The following is a 12,869-nucleotide window of genomic DNA, read 5'->3' on the forward strand; positions in this document are numbered from 1 at the left end:
AAAGGGCACACTTGTTAACACATCTTACCAGATGCTACAATTGAACCAGCATCTGATTTCACACAATAGGGGCAGATTACAGCAAGAGCAGCATGTTAGCACCAAAACACGGTCAAACATTTCAGCACAGCTTTAGAAACAAAATGTAAATGGAAGGTCTGAGCCTCTATGCCTAGTGTGTAAGAAAAGAGTGCTCTGTTCAGAAATAAGGGTCTGTGATGTTGTTAGAGAAAATAGTATAAAACTCGTTTTTAAGTTGCCCAAGGTGCGTGCATTATGTATGTCAAAAAAGAGGATTGCACTGCAGTTCTCTTCAACATGAGGGAGTGAACAGTGACCTTAGTAGCAGAGTACAAAAGAAAAGGCCTGCTTGGGCTTATGGCAACTGGAATGGGGTTTATGTAACACAGTATCAAACAGGTGCTTATTTCCTGAACATATTTAAACAGCTGTTTCATTTTGTGTGCACATACTTACCCTGCAACAGAGCTGTGGGCTCTGACAGTTAAATTCCAATTACTACCAATTTACACTGAAGAATTTAAAAATACCCATTCTCTAAAGAAGTTACTTGATAATATATTTATTAGTATAAGAGATTAAACTGCTAGCTATCTGAAAGAATAAAGTGATTAAAAGGATTTTCATACAGTTTAGACACTATACACACGGCTGTCATAAGTCTTCTTTAGTTGGGTTAAAAGGAAGCAAGTCTGATGTACCTTTAGCTCTTGATTCTGTAGGACATTCAAAAAAGCTACTTTTTAAAAAAATACCAATTAAAGAAGACACCACTAAACAATCCCAAATATGACAATACACTTAAAAATAAATATAGAAATATAAACAGAAGTCTACAAGTTGTCATGATGTCCTGTGTATTATGACAATACAGGACTCTTGCCCATTTAACTTGAAAGAGTTCTCTACTCAAAAGCAAGATCAGAACCATTATGACTAACTTTGAGATGCACAGTTTGGTAACAGCGAAAGCATGCTTGACAAATATTGTTCAGGAGGATCTCTAACAGCCTTGTCTGGGAGACTAGCTAAGCATGATTGAAGAACCACCAATTTACAAGGAATCCTGATAGAGCTCAAACAATGTGGGACTAAATACCCCCAGTGAGATTTCCATTACAAAAGAATATCCATGTTCACTTAATCAGCACGCACTGTAATTTCAACATCTCACACATTTTGGTCAGTTAAGTAAAAGGAATACAATACAATACCAATTAATTTAGGACAAAATTTTAGAACAAACAGAATTTGGCACATGCTAGAACAGACTTCCTTCCTTAAGAGGTGAAATACATATTTGAACAGATACAAGCTTGAGAAATGAGACCAAAATAGCATTGTTTTAACAGATGAACAGTACAAAGTTTGCTCTCAACATTCAGATTCCAGCTGCGTGCGTGGGAGTACTAGGCTGGTTGAGGCCTATAGTTGAACAAAGCCATCCTGCAAAATCTACTTCCTCAGCTTCAGATCTCTTAATGAAAATATGAATCTATAATAAAGAGACAGAAGGAAAGAGAATGAGCTAAAGAACAAGGTAACCAGACACAGATTAAAACAAAAGTGTTATAAATTAACATTGTAACAACTTTAAAAGTCTAATTTACTTTCACCATTCATGCTGTTCGTCCTTATATTTTGCATTCAACATAATCTGATTAGAACAGATTAATCCATTTCATTTTTCAGGTTTTATATGCTAATATAATGAAGCAATATGGGTTACAAAACACTGTAGAGAAACACTGTCATGCACCATGTATATGGTGTCTGATTACAGAAACAATCACCTTAGTATGTAGTAAATTTGAATCACAATTACCCAAGATAGGTAAAGCCATTCAGTGCACTGAGTATTTCACCTTTTATACATAGTGCTAAATTTTCTCAATATTAAGTGGTGGAAATAATCTGGTTACCTCTTCACATTCATGATTTACATTTAGGGTTGGGCGAGAGGAAGTCTTAATTCATCTTCCCTTTCTGCTGCAGACTAAGGCCCTGATCTTGCAAGTTACTTAGCAAGAAGTGAATGGAGTTTGCCCATGCAGAATAACTTGCAGGATTAGGGACTGAGAATGCTGTCAATTTGCTATATCATTTGTTGTTGGCTCTTCTAAAAATACTCTTATGGTAAAAAAGGAAAGCTGTGTGTTCCCCAGAAACAGTCCAAGATGTTCCAGCTGATAATGACTAGCCATGATAAAGGAACATGGACTTATTGTCTCTGTCTCTGAAAATAACCAACTATATTTTATAAAATTCATTACTAAATTAAAGCAGAGACACCATTCTGTTTACAGCCCACTTAAATAGCGCCGGGGAAGTTTAAGAGGTGAATAATCTGTCATTGTAATGAATAAATATCAGAAATATGTTCCTATTAAGATACCGGATTTAAAAATGACAGTACCTAACATGATCCAAATTAAGGGCCTAAAACAACTAGCTGGATTCTCAGTCCTGCTAAGGTCTCAGTGCACAACTAGAATAGTGCAGTGACCTTAAAGCTGTCTTTATGGGGTAGCTGAGGATCCTTGCAACATGGGAGAATCGTGGAATGGCCATCTTTCATGTCAACTCTTCCTGGCCCCTGCAGTGGAGGAGATTCGAGGAGCTGTTCTTGGGACAGAAAAGAATAGAGCTGGAGACTGATGCACTCCACCAAGATGGCAGAATAGTCCCTAGGTACTGTTCCGACTAACTAGTGCTAGGAGCCAGTTTGGTGACCACAGGATCGCAACAAGTGAAGAGGTGGCTTAAAGCGACCTTTGCCTCCCTCTTGGCTCAGGTGAACTGAGAATTCTACCTGGTGTCTGCTGAAGGACCAAACTGCACAGAACTAAAGTACTGGGTTACCTAGTAAGGAGCAGAATCTCTTAATAATTGAGCAAAGAACTTTCACTCACCATGAGTTGCTTCAAATCTGCTCTCTCTGCTGGATTTTTTATTAAGCTAAGAAAACAGAAAATGTTAATAGAAAATGTCAAAGCATTGCTTAATTGTCTCTTGTAAAGGACAGGTGTTACCAATGACAGGTTGGGCTGATCAATTTTTCAGTGTCCTTGCTACGTTTTTCTTATTGTACCCCTGAGTGTTATAGCGGTGCAATTCTCACCAATACATTTAACGGTCTAAGCAACTACTGGTTTTTTAGGTATTTTACATGGATAGCAAAATTCACTCCAGGTTGTAACTTCATATATGAAATTGTCCTGGATATTGTGCGGTGTGCATATTCCTGTGAGGGCAGGAATATGACAGGAACCCAGTTGGCAAGGATTCCTCTGATTTCTGTGTTAAACTGAATTTTCAGTGTGCAAAACATGGATGCTTTCAGCCCTGAAAATCCCTTCCATCATCCATCTGACCCCTTTGAGCCTCCCAGCTGTAAGGGGCTGCTGGCACCGTGTGCTTTGTTCATGTCTCATCCTTCCCTTGGGAGCTGAAAATGCTGCATCTGCAGTTAGTCAAGATGCCTCAGCCCCTTAAACCCAAGATTCTGGTTTTGTTAAATATAAGCTAAAAATTAAAGGTAATATTTCAGGTGTAAAATTTCACTAGGAAGTGAATCCACATAAAACACACCCAATTCACAAGTTTGATTATTGGAGTGGTCATGCGGGACACAAGTTTGGATAACGGGGGGAAGTTCCAGTGTAAATAATCACTGTGAGGAGACAGAACCAAGGTACCAAAAGGGGGCCTGGGTTCACAGAAGTGTGACGATTCAGTACCTGATCCTGCAAACCCTTCTTGGTGTTATAGTGCTTCCTAACCTGGAAGGCTTCAATATGATTACTCATGACTGTAAGCACTACACCCAGTAGTAAGAGTTTGCAGGATCAGGCCCCAGGTTTGTACTATATTCCCTTTTGCAGTTGACATTACATACAGACCACTATGTGGAAACATTTGTTCACAGCTCCACAAAGTAGCAGAGTTCACAAAGGAACTAATCCCTTAGCTTTGGGATCCTTTTAAAGCAAATACATTTTTTGACTAATGTGTAAAAGCAAAATTGATGTCCCAAATATGGTCCCTTTGAAGCTTAGCACCACATAAAATACTCACCATTTGTTCACAAAATCTTGAAATTCAGGACTGAAAACACCACTGGGCAATTTTGGAGGTGGCTGAAAATAAAATCAACAGTAGATTAAAGGAAAAGGAATGAGTGATGCTATAATATCTCAGGGGTTGATTATTTTTGTGTTATAAGTCTCTATATAGCTTGTTGGGCCTAGTGGCACAAAGGCAACATTTCAATCCTTCAAGGCTGAGGCGTTGGAGCAAGGACAGGGTGACTCTACTCTGCAGATCAGTGGTTTCAGAGGGGAAAGCTGCTATCCTACTACGCTTTAGAATCCACCGCTGGCCAATTTTTGGAATGGCATTAGCAATGGCTGAACTATAGGTGCTCAGTTGACATTTGGCCTAGGAGGAAATGTTACCATATTGTGTATTATACAAACTGGGACACTGTCCATTCAAACGTTTAGGGACAAGTTTTTCCCACCTCTTGTGAGAGCACAGGGGATGAGGGAAGGAGCTTCTCCACTTTGCCACCCAGCACAGTGGAGTCCTTGTGCTTTGAGTCCATGAATGCTGACAGCTAGTGTTGTTGCTTGCACTAGTCTCTGCAAAGGAGGTGGGGCCAAAGCTCTACCCCAGATCCACAATAGCCAGCAGAACTGGCTGGCTGCACCCGCTTACACTGTGATTACGTGAGGATTCTTCCTTCACATTTCCTGCTGTTGCCACCACTGGTACAGCTCCAACAATGGCAGCCAAGGTAGACAAAATGCTGCCATTTTAAGTTCTGTGTTTTCTAACCCTGCGTGGGATGAGTCCATGTGACATTCTTAACCAGAGACTTCCTGAGGCTCTCGCTGGGGTGGGGTTACTCCAAGCTGTCCCTAACGATAGGCAGTGATTCAATGCCATAGTACAATCTTAAGCATATTGAGTGTCTTTATTAAAAGAAAGCACTCCTACCCGCATTACGGCACTGAAGGAAGAGTCTGTTTTTAAAAGGTAACAAGCAAACTCTATAATGTCGCCATGTTAGATGTATGTGCCTCACGGCAGTTCCCTTCATTGGAAATTTTACCTGGCGATGACTGACCCAGATGCCGTTAAGCACCATGTACAGCTCACATTCATTTTTCTATGTATAGCTGACAACAATGAGGGCTTCAAGCCGTCTTCCAGCACGTATGTACTGTATAATTCCATTTGTACATTGCCATCCTTCAGCAGGCAGGCCTTTTATATATTTTTATTTGCATAACATTTCTAGCCTAATTTAAATATCCTGCTGCAGAGAATTAGTATGGTGAGGTTCTGCATTCAAAATCATTATCTAAAATCCAAGCATTGTGGTACGAGAAGAGTTATTTTATGTAAAGCTGTGTAGACACTGCCTTCTCCTCCATGCTGTTAATTACTGGATTACAATTAATCTACACATCTATGAAAAACACTTCCAACCTAGCGAGTAACTTCATGCACATGAGATCCCTATTGAACTTAGTGGGCCTTCTCTCATATACATGAGTAACTGTGTGCGTAAGTATTTGCACAATCAGTGCCTTAATGTAATAAGTAAGCCAAAACCAGCTGGATTTCAAGAATGAAAACATATACTTAGTGTTGCCATGGTAATGCATGTGCACTCACATCAACTATGGAATGAGAAGTGTTTGTAAGGGTCATGGACTTGGCAGCAAGTTGGATTTTGAAACTTTTTTTTTTTTTTTTTTTAAATACATTGCTCCTGGATTGCGAACATGAATAACTAGTAAAAACTTATAAAAACATTCACAAAGCATTTTATTTGTGAGGATGATGAAAATGCAATTTTGTGTGTGCTTGCATACATGTTCATTTGTATCCATAATAATGCCATTCTCTAGCCCAGTGTCTGAAGACTCAGTGTAGCTAGGAATAAGCTGAAGCGAAATATCAGGTCATAGAAAAAATGAGCCTTGATGTTATAACATCATTTTCTGTCCAAAGGGTAAGATTCTACAATGATACCCAATGTTAAGTCTGTTCCACTGAACAAAGGAAAGGTATTGTAAACGTCTCTGAAATAGGAACATGAGAGGAATTCAGTCTTTTAGAAATAAGTACAATAGCATAACAAGTAACCCAGTTAAAATTCAGTACCCAAGTGGAACCAACCATCAACTGTGACTGGTAATTATCCACGAATCACCTGGAATCATATTTAATTTCTTTGGCTGTGGTAGTTAGTAGTTTATTGATCCCTTAGTATGGGTCTCTTGTTTATGACAGGTCAGCCCTTGCCAGTACACAGAGGAAGATGCAATAAAGACAAGCACTGGAATTATATGAGTTTAACTGTAGTTGTGGAATTCAGCGAAAATCTTGGTAACAAGTTTTAACAGGTATTTTTGTCCTAGAAACAAAAACCATGCTTCAAAATTGACACAATCTAATATTCTAACTAAACTCTGTGTTATAGATAAAACCATTATAGCGATAAAATGTCAATGGCTCAGAAAGGTAAAACAAAGATAGGGATAGTTATGCAGTCACTTAATATTGCTCTTTGCCTCAGTCTCTCCTAACCATGTGTCCCACAGTGGAACGCCACAGACCTATTTAAAGGCTGATCTTAGGTTGCAATGAATTGAGCCAAATTTATCTCAGGTGTAACTTCATTCAAGCCAACGCATTTGCACCAGGGATGAGTTTTAAAGGGGGTTAAAAAGGCTTGGTTTACAACATACACTAAAAAAACCCCAAACTTAAATCTGGACCCCAAAATCTTGAATGCTTCATTTTTAACAGTTTAAAAGGGAGTTCTGATAGCTGTAAACAGCTGTTTACCTCATTGACGATGTAGTCCAGAAGTTCAAAGATTGCCATTGGCGGCCTGCTGTCAGGTCCATAGGCTGGAAATGGATTACATATATTGAAAAATAAACAGCTTGTATTTCTAACTTGTTCTACAAACATTCAGTGTCTGACAATTCTACAGTTTTGCTCTTTCAAACACACTGTCCCATTGGGGAAGGGTACAGGCATTGGCTTCCATGATAAAGGCAGCAAAGTTTTAATAGCTTCTTCCTGGCATCCCCATGGAGCTGGAAGGGGACAGCATGAATTTGGGTTTCCTCATACCCCGCCCCTCTGCATCTTTGGGCCCCATATTCCTCCTATCAAACCCATTCTGCTTTCACACCCTCACAATGCATCAGTCTCTTACAGCTCATTGGTCGGCCAGGTGTTCTTTGCCTGGGTGAAGTCTCAGAAACTGGAGAGTCTCCCTCGACAAGGCAGCCAAACATCAGCTCCAGCTCCTTGGAATCAGGAGGGGGAATTGGGTATCTGCCAATGGCCATTTCTACCAGTGACAATCCCATACTCCAGATGTCTGACTGCACTGAATAATGAGTACCTTGGAGTCTTTCCGGCTACAAAAAAAAAAAAAGGCAAAACACTGTAACAGGAAAGAAACTCACACACTGCAATAACCTGGAAAGAGTGATGGATAAAATAAAAACTTGAGCACATGAATGTGATTATTTTTTAAATCATTATGGCAGTCGTAAGTCCATAACTGACTAAAATGTCTGGAATATGGACTCTCATAAGTTCCATAAACCTTGGGTACCCTAATCTTTAACAATTAAAGACCATCATGACAATTTCACCACAATCTAAAAATAAAAACAGAGTTGAATCACCAGCAGTCAGTAGCACAACTCAGATGCCCACTTCAGTTACATTTATAGAAATTTGCCTTGAATTAAGCATTTAGAACATTTTGTTAATGGTGGTTTACTACTTTTTGCAACAGAAAATACTAATGGTGTTTGAGCTAGCATATGAATGTTGCAAAAGAATTAATTGCTAGAACTCCTATGTAAATTGAAGAATAAGAAAATAATAATTATTTTTGGGCAATTATGATTCACTCTTTCCTCGAGAGAGAGGGGAAACCTTTATAGATTTTCTAAATGTCACAAGCAAGCCATTCCGTTAAGATGGTTCAAGGTCCAGCCTCTACCTACGTCAGATTTCTGTCCAGAATACAGGCATTCTCAGACTGACAGCTCTCCAGACCTGAAGAAAAGCTCTATGTAAGCTCAAAAGTTTGTCTCTTTCACCAAAAGAAGTTGGTCCAATAAAAGATATTACCTCACCCAGCTTTGTTCTCCAAGGCACATGTAAACTGTAGGCTGTGCAGTAGTGTACTTTGCAAAAGACTTAAATTCCATCTCCCTTTCCCAGTATGCACTGCTGCACAGCCAACACTTCCCATATAGCCTGTGGAATTACCAGTCCCAGAATGCCTCTGCTCTGGGCAGAAACTAGGCACAAGATAGAAAATGGACCCTGAACCCCCTTAAAAGGCCAACTTTCCTTTCCATAATGAAACTGGTGCTTGAACACACTAATGTGCATCTATTTATTGCATTTCAAAGTAATAATTTGCCAACTCTGGCTATAAAGCGTGACTCAGGAGAGGTGAAATGTATACCACAACTCCTGTAGTTAATGGAATAAGCAAACAGTTATCATTTGGTCATGAGTATTAAAATACTATTTAAAATATTTATTCTTAACAAAAAGAACAATTTCACTGACTTATCTAAGCTTTTTTAAATAAAAGGAAATACTTATCAATGCGGAGAATGAATTTATTGCAAAAGGAAAAACTCCGATTTCAGATGTTTCTTTTTCAAAATACTTATTTTTATTTCTGAAAACATTTAAATTATTAAAAAGGTTTTTCAAAAGTGAGAGTACGTCTTATTCAAACATACATTTGGCTTGTAAAATGTAGAGTGTGTAGGTTTCCTGGAGTGTTTTATTGACAAGTATAAAAACAAAGTAGGAAAATATTTCAAATAGTTTCCATGTGGGATGGGCACATTCAAAACCATTCAGATGTTGAAAATATAACATTACTAGGATTGTGTTTTGCTTAGGAAAGAGCACAGAAGGGACAAAGAGGGGGGAAAAAATCTTATGTAAAGATTAAAAGACGCAGCATATATTGTATACACACTCATGCCAACCTAACCTTTGAGCAAATGGGAAGTATGTAGGTAAGAGCTTCTCTAACAGATGGCACAGCATCAACTAAAAATATGCTTTTGTTTTTTAAAATTGAATCACACATTGGGGAAATGAAACATGCATTTTAGTTACAGTCACACTCTAACTAGTCAAGCCACCTCCCCCACCTTCCCTCCCTCCTCCCCAAAAAACCCCAACAATGGTAAAGGTTGAAGACACGCGCCCTCTTGCAGTTTTAGTATATAAAATCAGTCCACATGGTTCCCATATGTATGATTTTCTTTGAGAAGGCTCAATACAAACTTAATTTTGCCTTCTTCCTCCCCCTTCCCCCCCGTGTTTACTGGACTTCAAGTTCTCCATAAGGGCAAAGACTTCAGTGAACACATTTAGGTATTCAGACCTCGAAAACTGAGTTTACAGTCTCATATTCCTATAAGATATCAAAAGTGGTCTACAGCCATTAAACCCTTTAATCAATAATGAACCACTATGACAAGGGTAAAATTGGTACTTTATTAACTATGTGCTATTTACTGGAGTCCATACTTAGACCTTCTCCAATGTCTCATTTGAGTTGGAGCCATAGCCCTTTTAGATAACCTACCAGATTTCAGGGCATCAAGGAAGACACCCCAAAAGGGGATACATTCTAGTGTTTGCTAGTGTATTAGATGAAAAACAAAAGCGAATGAATAAAAAATAGCAGGCAGCATGGAAGTAGCCATGAAAATGACCTATATAGCACTAGGTGCATCAGAACCATGTGTAGTGGACAGGAGATAGAAAATGGTTCCAAGTTAATCTCACTGTATAGACGAGACATCATAATCAGATGTTGCCTGCAAGATGATCATGGTCCAGCAAAGCCTCTTCACCAATGGTTTGAAAAACTGCTAAGAGAGACACTGTGCAACATTAATAATTGCCTGCAAAAGAATGAACTTCAAACACTATTGCAGAGAATAAGCTGAATCACCACAATGACTTGGTGTCTGAAATACAATGCCCTGGGGTTGGGCTTGACCTCAAACCTGTGGAAGTGACATGTCGGTGGAAATTGAAGCTATGCAGCACTTTGCTCTTCAGGTGTTCCTGATCAGAAGAAAAACAACACAACAAAGCACCAGAGCCAGGGGCAAAAAATGAGGAACTGTGACAATTTTTTGCTGTTTAACAGCAGCCCCAAACCTCAAGTTTGGAACATGAGTGGAAGGTTCACTTCTAATCTGACACCCACCTCATCAGAGGACAAATGGAGACGATCGTATCCAGCATCCTGAAAAGCAGGATCTATTCTGAGTAGAATGAGCGATATACCTTTTTTCTCCCCCTCTGTTTTTAGGTCCAGGTTCAATTTCATAGCTACAGAAGAAACTCTGAAAACCCTGGTTTTATGGGCTAATAGAACCTGCATTAAATTGATAAATACCATCACACGTTACAGTGACAGAGATTCACAATTCATACTTACGCTGGTTGCCACATGATACACAGTGCTTCTTTAAATAGCACTTTTCTCCTGATTGCTAGATTTCAAAAGAGAACACCCACTAAAGTAGTCCCACACTAGCTACTAAGCCTTGTCTACATTAAACTTTTCCCCCTCAAATTTCCCACTGGTTTAGCTCACCCAGTGAGAGCAATGGTGGGAGTACAAGAAGTAATTGTCACTGTTCACACATTCTCACCTCCTAATCAATGGTTGTGAATAGGCCTCAACTACGCTAACTGAATGGACTTTGCTTATATCTACCTTCCCCATTGTTGTTCCTTATCCTTGGATATGTCTATATATACCTCCTATCTGATTTCTATTCCTTACATCTGACGAAGTGGGTTACAGCCCTCGAAAGCTTATGCCTGCAGAAATTAAATTTGTTAGTCTTTAAAGTGCTACAGGACTCTCATTTTTTCTTGTGAAGACAGCAACTTGCCTAGGCTTGCAATTGTAGCAACAGTGAGAAATTCTGGGAGGAATAGGGTAGAGAAAAAAAGACAGAGTTATGTAAGGAGAACAAGTGCTTTTTAAGTGCTTTTTTTTTTTTTTTGAGGGGGGGGGGGAGATGCATTTACACAAAACCCAAAAGTATTAGCTCATTGGATTTCATCCCTTTTGCAATGTTATATGACTCCAACTCATAAGTTATGCAATGCAACATAAAATCCATTTGTGAACTTTGATATGATGCTTGAAAACTTCAGTGAGGTAATAAGGGAGTAATAATCGTAAATAACTAGTGATGGCAGAAGCGGTTTCTTCACCAAAAACTATACCACAATGCATAATAAACTCAGAGCTAAAAGATCTGTACTTACAGACATATAGGACCGTGTCCCAACAAACGAGTTTGCCATTGAATCTATCAGTTGTCCACTGACACCAAAATCACAAAGCTTGATTTCACCTCTAGAGTTTACCAAAATGTTAGATGGTTTAACATCTGGAAAACAAATGAATGGATGATATAGATATAGATATATAAAATGGGAATATTTGACAATGAAAATAACATGAAAGGTGGGAGTAACCATGTGTCTCCCTTTTTTCTCCTTTAAAATTCCAATATGATTCCCTTCCCCTCCCTGGAAGATGCAAAAGGTTTGTGTTTAAATTTAAACCTCAGTCAGAATTTCATGATTTTCCAATGTACTTTCAATTTTACTTTCAAATTTAACTCCAGTTTGATGGCATTTTTTTTTTTTGCCTAGGAATATTCAATAAAAATTCAGTAATAATCTATACCTTTTAGTTTACTAGAATCATTAAATTAAATGCAACCATGTGTCCTATCATCCCAAACTGATAAAAACATTTGTGCATATGTAAAAACACGCAATTTCTTATCCTTAGCAAAAAAAAAAAAAAAATCAGAGTAAATGGGCTCTTTTAAGCTGAGCACAATTCTGATATTGAAACACTGCACGTAAATTAACTGTTTAGTTTGAGGTCAAGTTTACTTGAGATGGAAGAAAAACTCAGATTTTACATTCAGCACAGTTCCTTAAATGGAAGCCTAATGAGGGTCTTAGGTAACTAGGCAACTAATAACCAACTACTTACAAATACTAAAGTGCTGGGAGCATTTCTTTTAATCTTTTTGTTGTAGGTATAAGAAATTTCTCAATATAATTGACTACTTACCTGGAGCCATTACCAATGAATTACAGGGCTTATGAAGCAGGCAGCCACATTTGCAAAGGAATGCCACCAATGAGTAAAAAAAAAAAGGTGGTTATAAATTGGTTTGGATTTAGGGAGTGATTGAACTTTCAGAATTCCTGTTTGTATATCTGTGACCCTAGAGCACACTGAATGCAACTCCTTGTTAGTTACCATATCCTACTCACTCAAATCAATGCACTGCTAAAAAGGCAGGTGGGGAAAGATTTGTGCTGACAATATCTTTTCTATACAATGCATTTTAACTGGCTAAAAGATACTCTGTACCTTTAGCAAGCAGACAGTACTTAGATAGCAGGTGATAAAGCCTCAGAAATACTTAAAATGGATAGACTAGACACAGCCTAACATAGTTTTCAGGAAGTTGGGTGCTTCACCTCAAGCTGAGCAAACACAGTATGCACAGCGTGCTTGAAGCAGAATCTTGTTTTATATATTGCTGCTGCACATTTTCTTTCACATGCAGCCTTAGCAGCTCCCACCCCAAGCACATTTTCTTCATTTCAGTTAAAAATATATATACACAACATAGTCCAGGCAGCTTGCTCCCATAAGGAGTCAGTCTGCAGTTCATGTCCCTAAGCAGGGTAATCTTTGGAAA

The 12,869-nt window shown here is 38.6% G+C and overlaps 1 protein-coding gene across 3 annotated transcripts in view; it reads right to left on the bottom strand.

Moving 5' to 3' along the window:
- Positions 1-567: 567 nt before the first annotated feature.
- MAP2K1 (mitogen-activated protein kinase kinase 1) overlaps positions 568-12,869 on the bottom strand; it is a 79,260-nt gene continuing 66,958 nt past the window's right edge. For all 3 annotated transcript variants that reach the window (XM_067555536.1, XM_067555534.1, XM_067555535.1), the window contains 6 exons: positions 11,404-11,528; positions 7,265-7,472; positions 6,886-6,950; positions 4,099-4,160; positions 2,934-2,979; positions 568-1,516 (listed from right to left, as the gene is read on the bottom strand). In XM_067555536.1, coding sequence (XP_067411637.1) covers positions 1,403-1,516; positions 2,934-2,979; positions 4,099-4,160; positions 6,886-6,950; positions 7,265-7,472; positions 11,404-11,528 — 620 coding nt within the window. In that variant the 3' untranslated portion in view covers positions 568-1,402. The remainder of the gene's footprint in view (positions 1,517-2,933; positions 2,980-4,098; positions 4,161-6,885; positions 6,951-7,264; positions 7,473-11,403; positions 11,529-12,869) is intronic.

The sequence above is a fragment of the Emydura macquarii genome, unplaced genomic scaffold (assembly GCF_026122565.2).
Source record: "Emydura macquarii macquarii isolate MOO-44397 ecotype Brisbane River unplaced genomic scaffold, CSIRO-AGI_Emac_v2 contig_1644, whole genome shotgun sequence".
Classification (NCBI taxonomy): Eukaryota; Metazoa; Chordata; order Testudines; family Chelidae; genus Emydura; species Emydura macquarii.